This window comes from Ahaetulla prasina, chromosome 2 (genome assembly GCF_028640845.1).
Source record: "Ahaetulla prasina isolate Xishuangbanna chromosome 2, ASM2864084v1, whole genome shotgun sequence".
Lineage (NCBI taxonomy): Eukaryota > Metazoa > Chordata > Lepidosauria > Squamata > Colubridae > Ahaetulla > Ahaetulla prasina.
The window spans coordinates 238,725,619-238,751,901 of NC_080540.1; the positions used below are offsets into that span (position 1 = coordinate 238,725,619).

At 34.5% G+C, this 26,283-nt stretch overlaps 1 protein-coding gene across 13 annotated transcripts in view; it reads right to left on the bottom strand.

The window, feature by feature from the left end:
- Positions 1–26,283, bottom strand: part of CDC14B (cell division cycle 14B) — a 61,573-nt gene that overhangs the window by 14,799 nt on the left and 20,491 nt on the right. For 6 of the 13 annotated variants that reach the window (XR_009153981.1, XR_009153983.1, XR_009153982.1 and 3 more), the window contains exons 3-13: positions 22,929–23,004; positions 20,825–20,917; positions 10,893–10,969; positions 9,647–9,713; positions 9,076–9,138; positions 8,537–8,624; positions 8,083–8,313; positions 7,258–7,396; positions 5,666–5,819; positions 5,150–5,247; positions 410–526 (exon numbers count right to left, since the gene is read on the bottom strand). Coding sequence is in view for 9 of the 13 variants with exons in the window: in XM_058174198.1 (XP_058030181.1) it covers positions 410–526; positions 5,150–5,247; positions 5,666–5,819; positions 7,258–7,396; positions 8,083–8,313; positions 8,537–8,624; positions 9,076–9,138; positions 9,647–9,713; positions 10,893–10,969; positions 20,825–20,917; positions 22,929–23,004 (1,203 nt within the window). In the remaining 4 variants the exon portion in view is untranslated. Of the gene's footprint in view, positions 1–409; positions 527–4,118; positions 4,264–5,149; positions 5,248–5,665; positions 5,820–7,257; positions 7,397–8,082; positions 8,314–8,536; positions 8,625–9,075; positions 9,139–9,646; positions 9,714–10,892; positions 10,970–20,824; positions 20,918–22,928; positions 23,005–26,283 lie in introns of those variants that run through there. The other 7 variants (XR_009153984.1, XM_058174199.1, XM_058174206.1 and 4 more) reach the window with 4 other exon arrangements.

Below are 26,283 nucleotides of genomic sequence, written 5' to 3' on the forward strand. Positions count from 1 at the left end.
TCTGGAGTTCACAGATTTTCTAATTCCTTTTTTATTGGACTTGCTCTTGTAATTGAGGATGATAATCTACAAATTTCACAAAACATATGAGACAGAAATTCCAAATTAATTTCAGGTAGTTCAGATATTAATTCAATTTTCCAATCACATGCAAAGAATGTACTGAACTGATTCAGAGCTAACATTAAACCATGATCTAGCTTTGCATTCATACCAGCAATCTTATGCCTACCAATTAATTCTTTTTTGTGCCTACCATGAAGTGTGAAAGGTTGTGGTTCCTTTTTATCAGTCTAAATTATGGTTTACCACCACAGCCAAAAAAAATGATTTTAAATAAATGATGAAAATGTAAAAAATCAGCCTTCATTAATTGATAGGTTCTGGAATTCAGGACATTAATTCTCACCTTTTAAAACTGCTTTTTCTTGCAGTAGACCTGGTAGTTCTTTTACAAAGGCCTGCACTGTCAGAAATGCTAGGTTCAGACTGTTTACTTTTCTGAACACTGGATTGCAGAATTACTCTGAAAAGAGTGGGAAAAAGATATTATATCAAACAAGCTGAAAACATATAAGCCACAGTAAGAGTGATATGTTATGTGGTTTCCAGATCTGAAAATTGGGGTAGTGTGGACAGATTTATTTAGTCTTCATGTTTTAAGTTTTTGTAAGTTTCAGTGATAAAGGTATTTCCACCATTTTTCTGGTTTAGGGCTTCTCAGAGAGAGAAATAAGATTTTTTTTAAAAAATGTGCCAAAAAAGATTACAGAAGATCAAGAATCAACTACATGCATATCCATATACTCTTCAACTATCAAAATGAACTGATAAACGGAAAAACTCTGAGAATCTTAGTGGTACGCCAGAAGGCAAATATATCCAAATATTAATTGTATGCTTATGTATTTCACAGAAAAGACAAAATGAACTGCTGTACTGTACTCTTGAAAGTTGCAAAGCTATGAGGCTAGTGTTTATATTTTCCCCCCCCAAAATTCCATCCCCTCCTACAATACCAATGGAAAGTAGGATAATCAACCATTTGTCTGAAGTAGTATAGGACTTCCTGCTTGAGCAGGGGGTTGGATTAGAAGACCTCCAAGGTTCCTTCCAACCATGTTATTCTCTTATATCAAAAAAAGAAAAAAATCACTGATATGTATTTATTTAACTTCTAGATCCCGATAATCCCTTCAAATGTATGGGAATATCTCTTAATTTTTTTTTAATAGTCAGATTTCAGTAAGCATAATTTAAATCATGGATGCCCAACCTTTTGGTTTGCATTGAATGGGCTGCATTGAGTGAAGAGGAATTGTCTTGGGCCATATATAAAATATATAATACAGTTAATGTATATAAATATCTCTAAAATCACATAATGTGAAAAGTTAATCTTGTGGGTCACATTACTGTCCAGGGTTGCATGTGATCAGCCATGGGTTGGACACACCTGCCTTAGACATTAGACTTCCCTCCACAAAGTAACAAAAATCTCAGTTGGAAGGGAAATTGGAGATGGCAACAGTTTTCTTCCAACAATAAACTATAATTTCTTATCCCACAAAATTCTGATAATTTTTAAATGAGCAACATCTACTCATGACTACTACTGTAATGAAAATTGCAAAGAATAGTTAATGATTAAATGACTCATCCTCTTGGTAACGTGCCACCATCCAATAACTTATCTCACCGAGTTGGAGTGAATATTTCATTATTGGTATACTCACAAAATGAAAAATGGAATTATGCATCCCCAGGAAACCTGACATTGTTTCAAACACCTTACACAATATCTACAGTAGAAATGTCACATATTTTGCAATTTTAAAAATAAAAATACAAAACGTGCTATTTTTCAGTAATAATAATTCAAATAAAACGATAAGTACTTTTCCCAAGATGGATAAAATCTGTTTATGCATTAGAGCATATTATCAGTTAGAATCAGAAAAAGAGAATAATTCTGAGCTAAATACTACAATAAAACAGAAGGTGGTCAATACAAGAGTCTAAGACAAGTATAGAAAAATGTGAAATATTCCAAAGAATTATAAGGAGGCACAATGTCCAATGATTAATATGCCTAAATGTAATTCAAATAATTTTACTGTCCTGATATAACCATATTTCGTTACTATCCAAATAAGAAAATAAGAGCAAAGAACAAACAATATTAGGAAGAGAGAGAAATGGGGGGGGGGAGAGCACATTTAGAAGGTCACATGTGGCTCTTGTCCCCCAAGTAGCTGAAAAATAACTATCAAATTATCTGCCGCAGGACATTGCAGAAGAAAAGGGCATGCTTGTGACAACAATGTGGAAAGCTGGAAAGATATAGATGGAGAAAAATAAGCTCTGTCTGAATCTTAGCCAAGAATGCGGGACTATGTGTTCTGCTGCCCTGAACAGATTTGGCTGACAATCTGGGAATTGTCCCGGATTCACCACTCCAGCTGAAATAGTACCTGGAGGCTGTGGATAGCAGGTTCTTTCTTCAATTGCACCTTGTGCATTAAGTGCAGCCATTTCTGGATCAAGGAATTTTACGCACAGTCAACCATCTTACAGATGGACTACTGCAATCTCATCTGCTTGGTCTGTCTTAGAAGAACATTAAAAAACTTCATCTAGTATAGCATGCATCTTCCTGTATAATTGTGGGTGCATCAAAATTTTCCCCCGTGACAGCACAACAGTACTTCAGCAAGTGCAACACCTATCAATGAGCTTTTCATTGCAATTCAAGATGCTATTTTTCAACTTTAAAACCTTTATGACTCAGACATGGATACTTATGAGGCCACATTCCCTGGACTGAACAATGAAATCAGGTAATTTGAACTTTCTGAAGATCCCTTCTTTCAGGGATGCTATTGACTTTTTCAGTGATGACCCCTTTGGAAAAGTTTACCTGTCCTCCTCCCAATACTGGGCTTCCAAAAGGCTATGAAGACCTGAATCTTTGGGAAGATATTTGGGAATGTGGAGATTTTGCCAAACATCATGGGATGGATTTCACCTGTTTTTTTCTGGGGTGCTTATATGTTTGATTTTTTTTTTATTTGTAAGATTTGTGTTGGTTTGTAAACTTCTTACAGTCTTTGGGAATTTGTCAGTCAGTCAGTCAATCAGTCAGTCAAACAAGAAATAAATATGAATAGAGTTGTAGACTTGACTCCTCTCTTAGTATTCTATTCAGTATTCTTAAGACTTAAAACACTGCCGCCACTGATGGTCTAAGAGAAGAACCATCTAAAAAATGTTAACCTTTTTTATTATTTGAATTACTTTATGTAGAACCACATACCATGTTGACTAATTGGAATGCTCCAATTACTTCAAAGCATTCATGGAGACAGGAGAGGAAGGAAAGGAAAACGGCATACACCCACTCCTTGTTTAGCAACCATTTGCAAATACTACTGTAATAAACTACTCATTTTCTGACCAATGCATGCATTTATCACCAAATTTCATGTGCTTGGCAACAACGCACGCCAGCAAGAGTAATGCTGGCAGAGCTGCAAGACAAAACTTAGCTGAATGAGACAGAAACAACCAACGACGTTCATCTCCTTCCCTCCCTTCTCTTTCAGTCACCTATTTAATTAGTATAATTTCACTTAACAACTTGGTCACTGGAAATGAACTTGGTCACTAAATGAGGAGCGGGTATATAACTATAACACTCAATGCCCTAGACTATGGGCTTATTTGTTTACAGCTCTTCACACTTATGGAGTGGAAACACAAGTCAGTAGGTCCAACCCCAAAGGATTCCTGGAAGAGACTAAATTCCTTGTACATGCAGACAACAGGAAGCAATCTCACCATACAATAAAAACAGCACCACACACATATATACATTTTCTACACAAATTATCTGGACCAGCACACAGAAAAGAAGATATTTCCAGCTCAAAAGAAAATTCTAAGGCAGATACAGTAAATCACCCCTTGCACTACATCCTTTTTTGCTTCTAAAAGTACCTAGAGAAGTTCAATAAAGGAGGGGCAGGGGGGAGATGGTAATAAAAGCTAGATGCAATGCGCTTATGATTTAAGGCAAGAAAATGAGCTACTGAAGAGAATGTAATAGGGACACTTACACAGTGGCTCTCCCAAGGGAGGTTCTGATGGACCTATGTTCTTAAACCATCTAGACAGAATAGCAGGTTGGGAAGAAGGGAGCCACACACAATCCACCAGATGACAATGCTACTCAGAGCAGAGGCCAGTATAGCTAGGAGACATCTAAAAAGGAGTGAGGGTGGGGAGGAAGAGATGAACATGAAGTCAAAAGGGGGTGGGAAAATCAAGAACTTTGCAGATGAGTGGTACATTTCATCTACAAGAAATGTCCATTAATTTTCACTATGGAAAATGTTTTCCACTCACTGGGCAAAGGCTAGCTTTTTTTTAAGGAGTACCTTTGCCATTATTCTGCAACTCACTTTCATCTTAAAGTATGAATTATTCTTAGATTGGTTCAAGTATTGTTTTTTTTTTAAATGCCCAACCACCCCCTTATTTACAAAATGACCTCCCAATATCACATGCACTCTGTGGATGATTAACAGGTTAAATCTGTTCTATGTATATTACATTTTACCTATACTGTACACACAAAATGTAGCACTGAGGAAACTGATGTTTTTCAATATTTAAATATGCATCTTAAAAACATGGCATTTTTAATCAGTTATGCTTCTTTTCCTAAACCTAATAAAAGCAAACTTACCATACACATTTAAAGATATAGCACAACCCATCCCAGCACAAGGCATGACAACAGCTTCCTAAGCAAAGGTCCCTAAAAACAAGGTTATTCTGACCAAAACAGTGAGTCTGACCTTTCATTCAGGAATCATTTTCAACACTGCTGACGTTGATAACAAAATATAAAAATGCTTTGAGATGTTGGTGTAACATTCAGTTTAAAAAAGCATTTGAAAAAGGTTACATGTACGCCTTAGTGACAGACCAAAGAATTTGGCGATAATAAAATAAAATCATGAGCAGGCTTGTAAGTGATTCAATCACAAAGAATTACAAGCTTTTTAAAATAACATGGAACATAACCAAATCAAATTTCAAAGAAAAAAGTGTATTTACAAAATCAAAATAAAGTTAAACTTACGTTAATGGAACTGAATATGCTTTTGCCTGCCTTTTACTTTTAAGGGCACGGAGCTTGTCCCCTTGTGTTACTGTGTGTGTTTCTTCTTCATCACTGTACTGCAAATAAATGGTAAGTCATTAAAGTTATTTATAACAAAGCTTCCAAGTCCTACTACTGAAGATTCAAATTTACCCTAGTACTAGATAGGGGTGGATTGTTTAACCCAGTTCCAACAGTTCTTATGAAAAGTGTTCTGAGCATTTTATTTTAGTTTTTGTGAAGGTCAAATTAGTAAGACAAAAGGTAACCCTGAGCAGCGGAAAGGTATTTTGGCAAAAAGTACTATTATGCCCATACTTGTCTTGCAGAATGTCCTTGTTCATTATTTTCTCTATTTTTGGGGAATGCTTGAGAGGAACAGAAATACAGAACAGCCATACAAATGAATCCAACCACTTTTGCTTTATTATACCCACATAAAAAACCAAAAACACAGTCCTAAGGTTTCCAACAGCACACCATGCGGATGATTACCGGTTCAGAATCTTTTCTGCTGGCATTCTGATTTTTTGAATCGTTAATTGAAATGTCATCTACTCCTGAAAGAATTTTTGTCACTGCAAGCTTTGGAGTCTTCTTTAGCTTTGAACGATAAACATCACCTTCCAGCCAAAGTTCTGGCTGTTTCCTATAATAGAAAGAAGCTAAGTTAGAAACCAGCTCATTTCAACATATGATTAAATTTATAATTCAAATGAAGTTATTTCAGTATGAAACATTAACCATTGCAAGGACACACCTATAACATCAATTCTAGTTCTAGCATCGTTTGTTTCCCAAAAATTATACAATGCCACTATCGAATGGAATGCAAATATTTCTGTCTTCCAATCTGGTTCCATCCATTTTGCTCTAACAGAAGTGTCTGCTAATGGAAAAGGCCATGGCTGTCACTCATTCTTCTTCCCCACATTGTTCTTTGCGCCTCTTCCAAAATTTGGGACAGTATGAAAGGCAGCCTGGCGAGATGCAAAGGCTCAACAAAAGCCATCTTCATCCCTAAACAGCAGAAGCTTGGCTTTTTTGAGTATAAAGACCTACCAGAAAAGACAGTCAGACCTGATGAAATGTGATTTTGAAAATGAAGGCTAAACTTTACTTTTCAGTGTTAATGGAATGACTGTCAAAGAACATATTTAATAAGCAAAACTGACCATATAGAATGATACACTTGCAACCATAGATATAGTTTAGGACAATACACTGATTAATCCATTATCTTATTATGCAATATTTGTTAATTAACTATAAAGTCATTTTCCACATTGGATTGCTATAAATCATAATTTTAAAAAAATGACTAGATTCATATAATTTGTTAAATCAAATACATAAACAGTATTTTGGATTAATATGCCTGAACCTAGTATTTTTAACCTAATGTGGTAAAACACACTTAGCCACTGAATAGACGTGGATTAACAGTGGCAATTGCAGGTTGTTTATAATGCAGTCTTTCATGCCATTCAGAACTTAAAAGTAATGACCAGTTCCTTAAAAAGCAAATAACTAGTAACTCTCTATATGGCTACATGATTCAAACATCCAATGATAGTTGCAACATATGCAGGTTGTCCTTGTTTAGTGTCCATTTGCAGTTACAACACTGCTTAAAAAGAAACTTTACAATCAATCCTCATGTTTACGACCTTTGCAAATCTTGCAAAGCAAAGGAATGCTGAAGATCATAAGCATTATGATCGCTTCACTTAGTGATCAAGTTGCTGATCCCAATTGTAGTCACTAAACTAGGACTACCTGTACGTGAGTACACCAACACCTATTTCGTATGTATGTATGTACGTATGTATTCATTCATGTGTATGTATGTATTAAAAAAAAACACTATTATATATTTGAGTGTAGCTTTCTTTAAAGTTGATCCTTTCCAGACATCAATTGCTGTAATTTCTTCATCAATGGCCAGGCTAGATAACATATCTGAAGGACACCAGATTAAAGAGGCCCAATTTGGTACTAAAAACAATCATTATATTTAACACTTAATCATCCTGGAATTGCAAACAGACATAAATACAGGCATTCCTATTTAAATGTTTACATACTCCAACAAGAAATGTTGTTGAGTTCCAATCACAGAGCCAGGTCTACAAATTCTAATCCAGGCAATAGTTTCAGCAGCAGTCATCCTGTAATGCTTCATAATGTAACACGCTATAAGTGTACCAGTTCTGCCAAGTCCAGCTGTATAAAAACATAAGGAAATTTACTTTATTTGGGGTTGAAGAAATTGAAGAACCTTCAATTCAAAGTTTTAAGAATAGAAAAACCTTGAAAGCTGTTTTTCAAAATCCTAAAGCGGTTGAATTTGGTATTAGGAAAAAAAATCATAAAAACTTTATTACACCAATTCAGGATAACAAAACCAATAATACAACCTTTGAGGGGGTTTGAAGTTTTGTATAAATAGTATCCTGGATCTACTCTACATTATCACTCATTTCTGCAAATAATTTTGATTTAAAATACTTGGAACAATTACATGCATCTACTGTAAGATCGGGCTTTTAGTTGAACATATTAACATTTCATAACTTGCGTTTCAAGCATATTAGATTAGCATGCTTCCGTACAGATAATGGCAAAGACAGGGTCATTAAATTTGTAGCAAGAGGCCACAATAGTTTAGCCTAAGACAAAATAATCTCTTATCTTCTCAAAGAATGAGGAAAAAAAGAGTATGCTCTGCTATGATTAATTTTAACTTTTTGAGTGAAATGATCTAATTTTGATCAAACTCATTAAAAACACATCCTGAGGCAGCATTCAGAGAGCCAAGTCTGATGAGTTCTACAGGGGTTGGTAAGGAATGTTATGAACACAATTATAAGCAATGAGACATTAATGATCTGAATTCATCACTTTAATACCTTTGCAATGAACTGCTATAGCACCTTCAGCATTCTCACAAATATTCAGAAATGCTTTGATGATAGCATCATTAGGTATGCTTCCATCAGCAAAGAAGAGATCATAATGATCAAACCCCGAATCTTTAAATCTTCTAGAGTCATACATCTTCTTATTCAGGCGGATTACAGTGGTAACATTATGTTTTCTGAAGTATGGAAAATAGGCTTCGGGAGCATGATGTGGATACCCTTGAAGAAAAAAACAAATGCAGAAAAATATGTCAGATACAACCCATTGGTAAAAGAGCATCCAAATCTATACAAAGGTGTTTTTCTCCACATTTAATCTGGTACGGGAATATTCTGCCGTAAATATGAAGTAGCTGCATCTACCAGATTGATTAACCGTCTGATTCTATATCTGGTAGTTTCCTATGGAATGTCATAAAATTCTTTATAATTTAATACATACCATTTTCAATTCTACTTCTTGAGTGAGGTCCACTGAAGGCCATGATTTTTTGGGGTATTATCCAGTTGAAGTCTCCATTTTCTGCCCTCTGTTAAGAAATAACACTTTTTTTTACTTCGTTTCTGATATATAGCATTCAATCTACTTGTTTTAGTGAACAAAACAAATGAGACAAGGATTGTTAATGTAAAGATCTTGTTGTGTATATATTTATTTATTTATTTATTTATTTATTTATTTATTTCGATTTTTATACCGCCCTTCTCCCGGAGGACTCAGGGCGGTGTACAGCCAAGTATTCTCAATTTCATCTGGGATTATAGACCACATGCTATCACTCTTTTAATCTTAGCTGAGAAGCCACCTCATATGGTGATGTGACAATTTTTAAGTTTAGTTTGGTTACTTATTTTTTCCACCTCCCTTGTTTAAATTTATTTTCAAAAATTCAGGAGATATAAATAATACATGCCGATTTTATGCAACTATAGTCCCAACAGTAATTTTAAGTAATTACTAGAAAAGTGAATGATACTTACTTCATAATGCTCATATTCATTTACATCAAATGTATTAAAATCAAGGAAGCCATACTGCAATGCCTATAATCGGTAAGAAATGTAGAAATCCAGTAGAGTTGATGATAAACATTCTTTCTAAACACTTTATTTACCAATCATCAGCATAGTAACTGATTTCATTTAAATACTCCTACAGAAACCTTCCAAACTAGATGCACAACTTCTGTAAACTAGCAGACAAGGTAAGTTCAAATCCAACATATCCAAGTTAGAGACTTTGAATACTTAAAAAGCACCGCAGAACAGGTATAGCTGCTTAAATGCTATTTAGCTTTATAATGAAGCTTTCATCGCTCAAGTTCCAACATAGACAAGCAACTAAATCTTGAACATCAGAATGCATGAGTAATATAACATAGAAGGCAACCAAAGAATTCTTGAGTCTTCTTGCATATTCACTCCTAGAACCATCTCAGAATTTGTTTTAACTTATTTCTCTGGTTTATCTAATTTCAGAGATTAAATTTCCCTAGGATTCCAACAAGTTTAAATAAATAACAATCATTATATATTACACAAACATACTAACCTTATTTATGGCATGGAAACAGTCAAGCAGAGTTAGATGAAAAGTGCAGGTACCAAATGCAGCATCCCTGCGAGGAATACATATATGAGCTCAAATTCAGTTTGCAAGACAAAATAGCTGATGTTTCTCATTTGTCTATATTTCTGTATACCCATTTTCACTACATCAGCACTAAGTGGTCTAGTAAGGACTGAAAAACCACCAGATGTTCTCCAGTTCTTTAGCATCTATTTATTGCTTTTCCGGACTCTACTTACACTAACATATTATGCTAGTGAGGGCTTATAAATAAAGTTGTTACAAAGATAAAATCTGACACATCAAATAGCCACAGTCGTGAAACAGAGCACACAATGGGCATAATCTCTATCGCATGGCATTTTAAGGCTGCTGATCCAAAAACAAGGAACAAATTCCATTCCACCAAGATGTGTGTGTGTGTGGGGGGGGGGGGGGAGAGAGAGAAAATAGACACCATCTATCATCTTGACAAGCAGTCCCATCAGTCTTTTCCATTATCCAAACCAATTTCATCACCAAGAGAACAGATTTAATAGCCTCAATAGTAATATTAAGAATAGATATCTACTCCTCTCTTCCTTTTCCTACCCCATTCCCTTCTCTGAGAACAGAGAATCTCTCTTTTTATGGATCTGAGTTCAGGTATTACATCAAGTCACAATGTATTTGATACTTTTAAATTTAATATGAGGTGCTAAGAGGGTTGCCAAATAAATCATTACTTGTTTTATAGAAATAAGTTGTTTTGAAATAATGGCTTACATTTTCCTCATTCATTATGCTAACCCATCACTGCGAACTGCAATTAGGAACACTGATTATTTATGATTCTCTCTTGTCCTTGATTCACTTTAATTCCCTGCCACGTTCACACACAACACACACACCCCACAACAAACCCCTCCCACCACACACAAAATAAGAATTAACCACAAACAAGGTATAAATACCTTTCTCATCTGCAAGGCTGCATATTTTATGAATCAGCTATAGTCAACTGCAGAATAAGAAATGTAGCCACCATACAGAAAGCCTTGATACAATATATTGACTTCAACTCCCTAATCCTAACATAGCCAGGGATAAGTATAGTAGGAGTTGGGAGTCCATTTATTTCAAAATTGCCAAGGTGGAAAATACCAATTTACATATTCTAAAGGGTTAGGAGATCAGTGTAATGTTTTTTTAAAAAGTAGACACTGTTCAATTGCATGCTTTTATTTACCTGAATGGAAGATATGAAACATTCCCAAATAGTAAATGCCTGTACACACTTTCTGGAGATTCTCTCAGGTATATTATCTGTTTCAAGAAAGAAAAGGAAAAACATTCTTAAGGAAATTTTAAGGAATTCATTATTAAATTATCTAGTATTTTTACCTGCTATACAAATGAGACACGCAGTTTGAGAATGGAACTGAAAAATGAAGCATACTAGCCAACATGAAGTCAGTAATAAGGTAAGTGAAACTGAACAAAAAATCATAGAAATGTGAGTACTTTTCAAGTTCCATATAGAGCCGCTGTAGGAAATCTACAATTCAAAATTAGTTATGCGTTCATTGTAACATTTGCTTCATAACATAAGCTATATAACATGATTCAAAAGGTCATTTATTTCATACATGAGTAAGAATTGTTAAATCAATGTTTAAAGAAGCACAACATTATTCTGTTCTGTGTTGAAGTTAGACAGTTACTATTAATATAACCATTTGGGAACTATTTTAGACAAATTTCTTTTACCAATATCTCAATACCCAAGAGGAACTGCATCATAGTCATACCATATCATTTTAGCACAATGGTGACACAGAACTCCCCATCAGTCCTAAAAAAATTGGGTCCATTAATTCTATCTGTATAGTTTATTTAATAGAACAATAAACAGAGGACTTCTGGCGACATCTTAAATAGTTAACATTGTACTATGATTTAATCGCTCCTCTTCAAGTCAGGTATTCAGATCACCCATTTAATTGTAACTGTTAACAGTAACAACTAATAAAATACACAGATACATACTCTGATTGTTAAAAAATGAAAGCAAGAAAAAGATCCCTCAATGATTAGCAATTTCTAATAAATTTCAACCTCAATTTTAGACTCAAAACGTTCTAAAAACGAAATAACACAAAATTTCTGTCTCCCAAACTGACAACATTCTCCTAGGAGATGAAGTAAAAACTAAAATTATAGGAGAAACATAATTCTATGGCTGCAACTCTTTATTAACCAATTAGCATCCCCAAGATAATATAGCAGTACACAAAGTAATTATCCATTACACAGATTAAAATTGCAGGTCCCGTTTCAAGAACATTCAAATCTCTTGATGAACAGATGCTACATTCTCATGAGCAGAACTAGTTATTACCACAAACCTTGAAAAGGAAATTCACAGGCCATGTTAATTAATGTAGTTAATGTAAGCTTCAAAAAAACACCACCACCTTAGTAATTATAAACTGTTCTGAAAAGCCATAACTACATAATATTAAGTTTGAACTTCAAATATGAGGAAGATATACCTTAAGTAAAACACTTTGTACAAGCAGAAGTGCATTCATATAAAATGGGAAAATGTTTTATAAAATAACATTTAGCACCATTTCTAAACACCCAATTTGAAAACTAATAGTTTCACTTGACCTTCTGGCTAGGCGTTTCAAGGACTAGATCAGGGGTGTCCAAACTTGGTCCCTTTAAGACTTTTGGACTTCAACTCCCAGAGTCCCTCAGCCAGCAAAGCTGGCTGAGGAACTCTGGGAGTTGAAGTCCAAAAGTCTTAAAGGGACCAAGTTTGGACACCCCTGGACTAGATTAAGAAGGTTGCCCTAAAATGAAAAGAAAGTATACCTTCCATTCCAATTGTACTCTACAGGTGGTCCTCATTTAATGACCAATCATTCAGCAACCATTCAAACTTGGGATAGCACTGAACAAGTGGTACTCTTGATCAGTCTTCAAAGTTCTGGCTGTCAAACTGCCCTTGTGGTCATGTGACTGTGATAAGGGTGCTTGGCAGCTGGCCTGGATTTCTGACTGTTGCAACATCCCACGGGCACAATTTGTGACCTTCCCTGCTGGCTTCCCACAAGCAAGGTCAATGGGGAAGCAGCAGGAAGTCACAAGTTGCTATCATAGGAAGTCCTCAGTTAATGACAGTAACCCGGCAGTGTTGTTACGTGGTATGGTCATGTGATGTTGCACTTTATGACTGCATTGCTTAATGACAGAAATTCCAGTCTCAATTACTGTCATTAAGCAAGGACATATTTCCTGACTTTGCATATAGCCCAGAAATGATATGTTCACCTGCTCTAACAGAAGCTACTTGATAATCCTTTTGCTAATTCTGTTAGAATTAGTGGTTTTAATGTTGGATCAGCGCGAGCATAAATGAAGAAGAATTAGCATGGTGTAATAAAGTGCTGCACTAGAAATGGGGAAATAACTTCATCTGGAGCAACTCACTGGGTGACTTTGAGCCAATCATATTCCTTGGCTTATCCTACGCACTGGGAAAAAAGTGCAGGAAGCACCATATACAGTATATCACTTGAATTCTTGGGGGGAAAAGGTGGCATTTAAACAAATTTCTAAGAAAAAGTGTTGATTTCTAAGATGGCAGTTTTTATAATTGCCTTATCCGTTGAAGGAGGTACATTGCAACACATTCTACAACAGGAGTGGGGAACAATGGCCCATTTATGACTTGTGGACTTCAACTTCCAGAATTCTTTCAAACTCAGGAACCCTGGGAGTTTAAGTCCACAGGTCATAAAGAGGCCATCGCTCTTTACCTCTATTCTACCTCTGCTCTAGAAAATTTACACAAAGCCATTAATTTATAGTGCATGGATGTCAAAAGATTTGGCTTACCTGGGCAGAATTGCATGAAGAGGAATTATCTTTGGCCAATATAGTTAATATATATAAATATCACTAAAAATCATACTATTTTTAAAGATTTATAATCTTGTGGGGCTGCATTACTAGCTATCCAGGGCCATGGGTTGAATATGCCTGCTACAGTGCTTAATTTTGTTTTCTTCAGAATATTGTGTTTGTTGTAAGGAATATCATAGCTTGAAAGCTTTAATGGAGTGTCATTTTCACACTTTCGGTCTTTCGACCGCACGTAACTCCTATACTCCACAAAAAATTTTGAGTGATCTGTATGCAGGAAGAATGTGAATGCACATATTCACATATAATAGGCTGTAATGGAATTATGTTTGCTGTTCCTTTTCCTGCCAGGCGCAAAATAGACAAAGATGCTGCTCAATCTTGCTGTATTTACCATGCTGGATGAATGCAATTAACTTGCAAAATGCAGCCTTATGCTTTTTTCCCTTAGAGACAAGAAAAGCTGTACCAAGCGGTACTATATTCTGCACTTAGGCAAATACCATGGATGCAATTAAGAAAATTTGTTCCCTGGATTTCACTTTTAAAAAACAGTGAAACTAATTTTAAACAGACAGAAGTAGAAAGGCAGCAAGCAAAAAACTCTCATCTTAGTCCTGCAAGGAGAATTATAATTTCTGAGAGGAAGGTAGAGGAGATTTACTGTTAAGAAAATATGAGAGAATAGTACAGTACATAAAGGGAGTCTTTGATTTTTGACTGCAATTGGGACTGGGATTGCCATCACTAAGCAATATGGTCTTAAAGCAATATGGTCTTAAATGTGGGTGGGTGGAGAAGGCCCTGAGACCCAGTGCAGGCAGTGGGTTGAGGAATGGGTGGTATAGTGTGAGTGGCTCGAGCTCAAGAAGCCTGGGAAGGAAGACACTGCATGTGCAGCCGTGGTGGCGCAGTGGTTAGAATGCAGTACTGCAGGCTAACTCTGCATTTCACTGCGAGGAGTTCGATCCTGACCAACTCAAGGTTGACTCAGTCTTCCATCCTTCTGAGGTCGGTAAAATGAGGAGCCAGATTGGGGGCAATATGCTGAGTCTGTCAACTGCTTAGAGCAGGGATGTCAAACTGCTGGCCTGTGGGCCAGATGTGCCATGCACAGGCCACGCCCACCCTAGCTCTGCGAAGGGGAAAAACGTCATGTGACATGGCAGGTTTGACACCTGTGGCTTAAAGGTATATAAGTCTTATTGCTATGTGCTCAATTTTGTTCATGTGATCATGGGTGTGCTACAATGGTTCTAAGTCCCTTTGTTTAATGCTGTCATAACTTAGAATGGCCACTGAATAAATTATTGTAACCCAAGGTTTACCTATAAATCCAGAAAGACATGTATTATATAACTGAAATACCTTTGCATTTCAACAATTAACTTCTTTGAAAGGTTTTAGTTTTTTTTTAAAAAATAACCATTATTTTATATCTTTTAAAACTCTGATTAAAACTACATATTTACTAATAAATATGAAGAAGTTATTTCATCCTTATGATCTCAGACTCCTTCCTAGAAACTGATTAGTTCATATTTATTTAATTGTAACAATGCTTTAGAGGAACGGATTCCACCAAATTAATCATTGACAATCATTGTTATTCAGTCTCCCCCACACACACATAGCTAGGTGTTAACAGTATCAATCTGCAGAATACATTTTATGGTAACAGAACTGGATTAACTTGAAACACAAATCTATATATATTTGCAAGTCTCACTGAATAGCAGAGTCCTTATTTTCTTCTGACATTTATTTGAAGATTCAATAAAGGCACAATAGAACTGGCTGCAATCATGTTGGGGAAAAAAATTAAGAACAGGTCACGGATTTCATTTTCTCTTCCCCAACCTAGGAGTGAATTCTTCCAGTTCAATTACTTTTAATATTGATGGAGATGTTAACACTGAATTATTGTGAAGGAAGGTTCTTGAACTCGAATAAAGGAAAGAAGGAAACATTCTTCACTAGGTTAACAGTCGGAAAACAGCCTGTCTGCAGCATCGAAAGTAGCTTATTTATAGAACACATACAAAACTGTTACTCATATTTTCTAGTTGAAAACATGGAATGAAGTTGAATCAAAAGTTAAAACAGCTGTCACGAAGTTTGGGAGAGATGGAGACCTGTAAGGTTAAGCACATTTTTAGAAAAAAACAAAAAACAAATGGTCTTAGAATAGTTTCAAGTCTCCAGTAGTTTATATCTTTTATTTAAAATGTCTTTCTTTTTATAAAGTTAAAAAAAAGAGTCTGTCCCTACAAAATCATAATCCTAAACCTTTAGGTTTACACAATCATAAATAAAACTTATGAATTGACAATGCAAAAATAAAGGCAGCAGAAATTTCTTAAACCATTGAAAGAGAGAAAAAAAGTCCTTATGTACAGTGGAAAGTAATCTTGACATCCAATATAGGATAAAGATAAGGCAATATATCATCTCTTGGATAAAATACACACAAGAGTACTATATGAAGTACACACTCAAAGAGAAGGAGACATTATACAAAGTAAAAGTAAAATACCAGCAGCCAAATAAAATCTGAAGAACACATTTTAAAAAAATAAAATAAGGAAATGCCTATGAAAATCTACACACTAAACATGAAACATACTTCTGGCATTACGCTTTATGCATTAACCTAGAAATTAAAACTGATTTGACTGGCATATATTTAATTTCATCTAGTTTCAAACTACTAATGGGAAAGAAGTTACATATTTGAAAGCTACATCAGAGATGATGTGTCTGCTTCAACAGCGCCATCTAAAACAGGGTTACAACTAGAAATGTTGAAACCTAGGAAGGATTTTTAGAAAAAAAAGGGAGGGGGAGCACAAGAGGTGAAGGAAACTGCTTACCCTGAAGGAAGAAGATGAGAAAATAAAGTACACAGAGATGAGTCCTGGAGAAGATCACCTGAATTACAGCAATTCTTGGGGGGTAGGACCCAAGAACGGTAGCCCTCCAAACATAATTAGTGCCAAGCCTGAGAAAAAGAAACACTGTTACTAAGTTAATGCAGGGTTGGGAAGGAAGAAGTGAGATGAAGGCAGAAGACAAAGAAAGGAGGACAAGACATATAGAAGCTATTTCTAAATTAAGACACATAAAGGAAACAGAAGAAAGGACATTCTGTGTTAATCCTTGTAACATTAGTAGACTGAAAGCATCTACTGCAGAAGTTTAGTGTGATAAAATGAATATGTTTCTTCCCACACAGTGCTCCCTTTTAAGACAAAATTGGCATATTAATCTTTAGTTAAGCAAAGCAAAAACAATGGCATCTTATTTCTAATCGCTATTTCATTTCCTCAGCATTTCCTGCATGCTTTTCCAACAGCGCAAGTCCACGGTTATACATTCTAATTACTTCAATACAGCTCAGCATATAAGAAGTGAAATAAGAAGCATGTAGAGATGAGAAATTATTACAAAAGACTAAGAACTAGATTACTAAGAACATCTATAGGTTCTTAAGGAATTTTGCAACCTTTTTATGTTATTTCAAACCCCTCTTTCTTCTGCTGCAGAACTTTACATGGCTAATCATTCTCTGTGTTTGAAATTCTTACTGAATATGGTAGGAAAGTAAAGGACTTGATAGGATTTAACAAAACAAAAATAGGTATACTACCAGATGAAAAACATTTATAAAGACAAAAATCTGCTCTTACAACGTTTCATAACCTTGATGGAGCAGAAGAAGCAAGGAGCAATCTCTTGATTCAGTGTACAGCATACATTTTCAGAAAGTGTTACTGATAAAGTTATGGAAAAAAAAAACATTTTAGGCTTCCTCTTCTTTGCCCAAGCTTGCAGATGACATTCTGAACTGGATCCCAAAACCAATTAAGCACGTAAGAGTAACTGACCTGAAAGCTTTTCTAACTTTCTCTGAATTGTGTTACATAGGACGACTTTGTTAAGTAACTTTATTTCTAAGATTAAAAATATATTTCAGAATTGCAATGCACACTATAAAATTTGAAAATATTTTGTCAGTTATATTTTGAGGAATACAGTAACCATTAGAAAAATGCATTTACTATAATACATTACAGATGCTTGAAATATTAATATTCTGATGATAGCTACTAGATACATTAAATTCTAAGCCATAGTAACTAAGTTAATTAACACAAGAACTTGAATTGTAATAAAAAAAATTGTCACATCAAGTAGAAATTTATTATAACTCTTCATATTTAATATGCCTTCAAATCTTACTAAATATTTTTAACATGTCCTCTAGAAACATCTAATACAACTTCAAACCCTATAAGAGACTAGAACAGAAAGGCTATTAACAACCATAAGTAGTTCTTTGAAAAAGGAATTTAGCATTGAGCAATCTGAATCTCTCTATCTTAAATACAACTACTTTCATCCTTAAGGGCACGAGCCAATTTAAAAATAAAATATAATGCAGACTATTCATTCTTATCCTGTGTAATCTGCTCAAGGCATTTGGGTTTTCAATTGAGCTCTCTCTATCTCTCTCTCTCTGTCTCTGTCTCTCTCACACACGCACATATCATAGGGGGAAATAAATCTGTTGAAACATCTTCTTAAAGAAGAAGAAATTCCTATTAGATTGAAAGACACTATATATCATAATTTTGATATAAGCAAGAAATTCATGTTTTTAATTATATTCTCAATCATCTAAATAAACATGAAGGTATTTTATATGAACAAAACCACTGGTTTTCAGTAAACATATTTTGTTTACGATTACATACATACATTACACATCCTAGTAAAGGAATTTCATTGTGTGTACAAAAATAGAAAAGTCTTTAAGATAACTACAGCTGAAGTTTTCATGTTAACAACTATCCAATTAATTTATATCAATAATTAGTCTGATTAAACTATCTTATTATTTTTGGATTAAGTAATTGCGCAAACTAAATATTTAAATTCCTTTTAGAAGATTAATTCAGATAAATCTGCAGTAAAGATACATTTGGAATTGGAATGAAAACAGATGATGCTATACTTGTGTTAAAACAAAGATGATTTTACCCACATTCTTCTGCTATAACAACAGAATGATAAATCAAGTTTGACAATGTTGAATGCTGTAAATTGAAGATGACAAGTAGTGGCACATTAGCTGCATACCGCTGTAACTAACGAAACCCCAGAGCATTCCCAGATCATGTAAAAAAATACTGTTTTGTGATAGTGTAGTTTCTGCTATTTAAATCTTACAATCCACCCAAATCAGTCAAAACAAGCCCCTTGGATGATATTATAATGTCACAGATCAAGCACTGAGCCCAAAAATAATTAATAAAAAATGGATTATGCCTCCCTTCTCAACTGCTAGCAATAACTGAATTGGATTAAAAGAATGTGTACCTCAGGACAATTAAATAAGCAGGTGTGAACAGCATGATTCTCTGAATAAAAACTCTGTGTTATACTGCACAGTGATAATTTGTTAGTTGAACAAAGCACATCGACCATATGGCTCTCAGGTGTAGTTTTCAAAGCCATGACACTCATCCACCCTCATGCATAGGGAGAAAATAATTATGACTATTATCCTGGATCTTACTTTAAGAATGACTTAAAACAGTCATTGTTTTGTGCACTTTTAACAAATACAGGAATAGCACAATGATTTTATGAAAAATATTAAATCACAATTCCAAATGCTATTAAGAATAGGAAGGACTGTCACTTTCATAAGGAATCTTATTTTTAGATAACCAGATCAGAATCAGCTGATCATGCCACTTACTCTTCATAAAGCAAGCGTACTTTAATATGTTCAGATAACATAAGAAAGGATAATCTTCCAGATCAGGAGCCCATTCACTTTTCCACCCTGTCCTTATCGGTTGATTCCCTCATTACATGAATGAAAAGCACCTTTTACATAAAAATTATAAGTACACTCTCTCCTCAAGTAGCATTCTTGCGACTTTGCCATTAAGTGAAATGGTTGCTAAGCAAACTCATGACTGAGAAAGAAAGCAAAGATCACTGGTTACTACTTTCAGTTTTTTCCTACAATGACCTGTGCCTGACCCATTCCCGCTTTTCTTTGCCTCTATGGGGTGGAGAGATGGCTTAAACAAGCTATCTTTTCCTGAGCTGCTTTTCTCTACACACAGTATTTCCCTAAAAAGTTCTAACCCCAAGTCAACAAGCTCTGTTCTGTGACCTTAAGTAGTGATTAGAACCCTTCCACTGGCTTGACACTGAAACTAATCAGACCTTATCAGTCTCACACTGAAAACGTTCCTTGTCAGGCATAGGAAAATTGATTCCTAATGTCTGCATTGATCAAAAGAATGATTTTTTTGTTGTCATTTATTATCAATGTATTTGCAAATGATTGCTAACTGACATAGTGGCGAAATAAGGAGTGGGTGTAATTAATAAAGATGGAAATTAAAGCTGCAATCTCAAACTTGCGTACTTCAAAGCTATGAAAATCAGCAGGAGTCAAATTTGCGGAAACTACATCTAAGATAAAAATACTGATACAAAGTATGTCACTTTTTTAAAAACAATGAATGTTATAAAGTAGTGAGCCATGAAACCAATTGGATCGTTTTCTCCAGTGGTGAAATCCAATTTTTTTTTACTACTGGTTCTGTGGGCGTGGCTTGGTGGGCGTGGCAGGGAAGGATACTGCAAAATCCCCATTCCCTCCCCACTCCTGGGGGAAGGATATTGCAAAATTTCCATTCCCACCCCACTCTGGGGCCAGCCAGTTCTCCGAACTACTCAAAATTTCCGCTACTGGTTCTCCAAAATCTGTCAGAATCTGCTGGATTTCACCCCTGGTTTTCTCCCACTTTTTCTAGCCCCTGACATGCTCACTATAATGGGGCTTAACTTTTTTGTTTGTTTGTTTAGGAGCATTTTTTGGACTCTACTCTTGTTTTCAAACAAGCCTTTCCCCCTTCTTTACTGTCATTCAAATTGAGTCCAGTTCGTGAATGCCATTTCAAAGTGTTCTGTTTTTCAATTTAATTTTTGTTTTACTTAAATAAGTCCTGTCTGTGTGACATCTAGAGAATTTATACTGAAGTGCCCTTAATGAAAGAAAATGCATAGTACAACTCTTTGATCTTTAAACAGAGAAGAATATATTTCTACTCATATACTATGTAAAAAAGCAAATAAGCGGAAAGTTATTTCCAATTCTGACACTGAATAGAAGTCAAATTTGTGAACCTTGCCAGTTTAAGATGTTAAAATACTTACTGTGTAACAGCCTATGAGGAAGGCTGCATTGGCTTGCTTTTTCTGATCCGAACCACAATAATGAATAATCTTCTTCCTTAACATGGTAAAAGACTATCAAGAAATGAACAGAATTATAATTGTAATCCTTGGATTTTAAATATATTAATGAATGTAAATATTCCAAATATAATTTAAATAGTCAAATGCAGAGATGCTATATTTAAGTAGTAGTTCCATAACAACATCCACTATAAAAACAGAATGTGGCACATGGATAGCAAGAGAAAAAAATTAACATTCAAATTAATATTTTTAGCCAGTGTATCTTTAAGTGTATCTTAGGCCCCCCCTAAGACTCTCTCAGGAATTCACCATAACTGGAATTATTTGCCACATATTAAAGATATTCGTAAAAATGTAAACCATCATTTTTCTCATTATTTTTTGTTACAAACTAGCGCTTTTCGAGAAATGTTTTATTTATGTTAATATTTAATGCATTTATTATTATTTTTACATAATTCCGTATAAGGATTCCAAATAGTCTTCAAATGTATCTATTTTATTTTTTTAATATGGCAAATATTAAAAAATATAATCCATACAAACATTATTTCATTCATAACTTTTAAAATTGGGAAGGTGTCCTGAGAGAAAAAAATATAAGAAACAAAATTTTAAACAACCACAAGCTTAATGAAATAATTTAGAAGGTCCCAGCATGCTTCAGTGGTGGGTTCGTTTAGTATTTTTGACTCAATTATAGAATTAAGTTACTATAGAGCAATGTTTCTCAGCTTTGCTGATTTAATAAGTCCAATTAATTTACAGTGATTTAAGATGCATTAATTACTTTCCTGCCTGTGAGAAATCATTATTCTTTTACAGCAGAAAAGGGACAGACACATACTGACATAACCTAGAACATAGGGATTATATCCCGAAAGACGTGTATCTATAAAATGGCCAGTTCTTAAGAACACTAGATCACTGAAAGCATAATTACCATGAAACCAAGTTTTGCAGAGTAATTTGAATAAGAGAATTCAGGAACTGGGCCACCACATATTTTGAATTCCATGGTAACTCATCAGCTAAAAATCTTAAAACTACAGCTATATGTTGAATAAAAGATTTTCATATTTCAATGGAATTTCAAAAACTGAATTAAAATATACTGTTACTCAATAATACAAAGTACTTTTGATATTTTTAACATAAATTATATTTTAATTGATTAATAGTAATTGGATGCTGCATAAAACATCTGAAAAATAGTTTGAATTATGTTTTGTTGATTTTAGAAGTTCCAGTGGTTCTTACAATGCCACATATTGCAATATTGTCTATTATTACTGACACTATGGATACTACTTTCACACATGAAAATAACTGGCTAGTTACCATGCAGCTCTGTCAGCTGTTGCATGTAACTATTTACAATGAAAAAAGAGAGATAAATTACAAGCTATTTATTTGTATTATGACACAACTGATGAAAACAAGCACAGTAACTAAAAATTATTTCACTTTCAGAGGGATCATGAAACGGAAACAGATTTCATTCCTGTGATTTATCTATATATTAAAGTACATTCCTATAAAATATAAGAACTGTATTTTCAGTATTATGCTTTATATAAGTTGACTAAAATATTCAAGAATGTGAATAACTATGATTACTCATAAGATGTTAAAAATATACTAAAGACATTTCCTTCTGTAACTAAAAGCAAGATATTGATAACCAACCACTCCAATGTATTCCAGGAAACAGACCCAACAGTTTCTCAATAAGTTTCTTCTGCTCCTGATTACTAGGACTTCAAGTTTTATAAGTTTACGTTTCTGCCTTTAATCATTAGCCAAATTATGAATTCAAAATTATTTATACTCTGAAATAAAAATCTAAAACTGATTGGGTATTTTCCCACTCTTCTGGCAAACATATTATCCTGCAGTAGGGTAACTGCAGTGCCCAAATAAAACTTGATTTTATTATTTCTTTTGGGCAGGGAGTATACAATAATAAAAAAGTGCAAACAAGACAAATAGAAAAGAATGTTCACTCCCTCTAACATTTTATAAAGAAATTGAGAATGATCAAACTATTAGATGTTACCTTTAATTTTTTATTTAGCTTGCAACAGTATCTGTAAATCATTGCCAGATTGAGAGGGCCAAAATCTGCATAGAAGCTTGGAAAAAGGGGAGGGGGAAGGAGAAGAGAAGGACAGGGAAGGGGAAAAAAAAGACCTTATTGAAATGTCTGTTTAAAAAAACCCCACATTCTCTCCACACACTCCCACTGCAGCAGCTTAAATTTTAATAAATAAGCATTATAACTGTCACATTCCCCCCATCTCTTTCAAGATAACCACTGAAACATAATTTAATTAATGGAGGGGGGGGGGGAAATCTTGCAAGCTTTACATATATTGTCATATAAATCAGCAATATCTCCTAGATTATGAAGTCAATAAATGGTGAAACCATTTTAGAATAGGCAATACAGTCTTTGGTAGGCAGATCTTCAATTAAAATGTAAAAGTGCCTAGTTCAACAGAACATGTAACATGCTGCAAATAGATTAGACTACTAAGGATACTTGTAAGCCTGAAGTATCAACCTACAAAGAGAGCTAATTGATTCAACTCTGCATGATTCATTGATTTGAGCATGCCTCTCTGTATACGCCAATAGGCTTGGTGTTTTAACTGACCCACTTCTTCACTGTATGTAACTGATAAAGGACCTACAGATGCAGAAATCCAAATGTTCATCATGGCTAAATAGGGAAAATACTATTTAGAGGATCTTATGGCAAGTTATATTGACAGAGAGGCACCAAAGGAATAACTAATATGACAGTAGCTAAAAATGAGATTATAAAGCCAGGTCATCATTTGTACCATCCTGATCTCCAGGAGAATACAAAGAAACATATCCATGAGTCATGCAGGGTATACATATCCCAAATGATACATATCAATTCATGAATGAACGATGCTTAAGGGTTGATTTTCTTTTCAGAATTCCACAATCAACTCAGTCACATAAGATAGTTGGGAACAAAGCCAGTCCAAACAAGCTTCCTAAATTCAAACTATTTATAGTTTTGTTTCGCATCTATGGTAGATATATCTTCTGCAAATAATATGCAAGGGATAACATGAAAATTCTTAGTGATATCTAGGGCAAAACATTTCACAACTGAGAAAACCCTAAACCTAGAATAGAATTTCCCATTATATTCCTTCAGATGTGTTGAGTTCAATTTCCAAATAACTAGAGGGAACTAGAATAGGGATAATGCCCTAGACTAGAGGAAGACAAATCAGCATCTAAACATTTCAGACATATATATGGCAATTTCTTTGGCAGCTTGAAAACTGAACAACCATTTGCTCTTAGCATAGTGAAATGTTTTTTCTGGACTGCAGGCCTTTTCTAATACAATTCAACTGATTCATATTATTAGAATGAACTGAAGTCTCTAGCTTCAACCCAGTCAATAATTTCAACCATCTAGGGGTAAATACAAAATTTTTAATCTCTGTAAAAATAACTCTCCTTAAAGCAATGGTGAGATTCCATGGAAAGTCAGGAAATATTTTTGGGTCTATCCAGAAAAATAACACTGCAACTCAATTTTCATTTATAATAAATGCTATACATTCCCATATTCAGTACTTTGGATTAATATTTATTATTTCTGGAGGTCAATAATGAGACTACTGTATTCCAACATAAGATCTTCTTAGCCACAATTCCCTACTCGGGATTCTACAGCTCTACTGGATATCCAGTGCCATTAATATTAACTTTTATTTGGAGGTAAGAATTATAGAATAGGCCACAAGTTTCCCAGTGTAAATTTATGAAACATAGATCTTTCATGTATTTTAGTCACAATAACTAATCAAGGAAGCATGCTTAGCCTCTGTAATAGAAAATGTATTTCCCAACTGACCTTTCTGGTTTTGGAAACAAAGAAGAACTGGACCGGATTAATACTTGGATGGGATACCATTAAATTATAAACTAGACTGGGAAGTCAAAAAAACATCCTAAAAGAATGCAGTGGCAAATTATTTCCATTTTGTTGTTAAAAAAGCTACATGGAAATGTTTATGAAGTTACTAGAAGTAAAAGCTCAACTCAATGGAGCTCATGAAACATGATTCTTCAACATAAATCATGCTTCCGATCAGTTAACAAATACAACAATAATTTTAAAACATCGCAATATTTATAGAGTTAAAGAAACAAATGTATCAATTTGCTTCCAGGTTTTACACCTTAAAAAAATCTTAACTATTCTTAAACTCTTTGAAATTCTTCTTCTTTTTTGCCTAGTATTCTAGGAAGTTAAAAACCTACAACTTAAAATGCTCTTTCCCACTTCTGGCATTCCATTTTTCAGTTCTTAGACAACACTAGTGGACACAGATACCAGATTCTTACGCTGCAATAATGAATTCTGTTTCAAATAAGCCTTCTTGACTGCTATATAATGTTCATTTAGAAAAACAATATGTATACAGTATTACGAAAGCTTTAACAAGCTTCAAGCAATCTCACCATAAAAGTTATATAATATTTGCACAATAGAAGTTGTGCAAATACTTAGTACTAGTATCAATATTTAGTACTCAGTGGTTCCTTTTATTTATTCTCAACGAAATAAAGCAAAAATACATTTCCTTATTTATTAACATCTTTTCTTCTTCCTTTTCCACCACCACTAATTTTAGCTGCTAATTGTTCCAACTGTACTTTATAAAATTATTTCTTCTGAACTACATGATTCACTATGGCACTCCCTAAGTATTTGCCAAGTCCTTCTGACTTTTGCTTTTTAATTTAAAAATTGGGAAAGGAAATAAATATGCTGGAACAACTGAATATTCTGTTTTTCAGAAATTCAATCAGCTTAAAGTTATTTTTGCAGTAAACACATTACTATATTTTGAGACAGCAAGTATGACTGATACCGTCTTCCTATATTATTGCCTCATTCTTAGCAACCACTCAAGATAGAGCCAGATTGGTGTAGTGGTTAAGGCACCAGGCTAGAAAATGGGAGACCTTGCATTCTAATCCCATTCTGGGCATGAAAACAGCTGGGTGGCCTTGGACTAGGTATTTTCTCTCAACCCTAGGAAGGAGGCAAATGCAAAAAAATCCCACCCTCTAGGATAGACTTCTGTAATGATGTTTGCAGTACCCCAAATACTTATGACCATAATTGAGCCCAAAATTTATGTTGCTAAGTGAGAAATATGTTAAGTGAGTTTTAGCACGTTTTATGATTTTACTTGTCATATTTGTTAAGTGAATCTGGCTTCCACATTGACTTGGCTTGTCAGAAGACTGAAAAGCTGATCACATGACCCTGGGACATTGCAACTGTCATAAATATGAACCAGTTGTCAAGCATCAGAATGTAAATCAAATGACCAGGGAATGCTGCA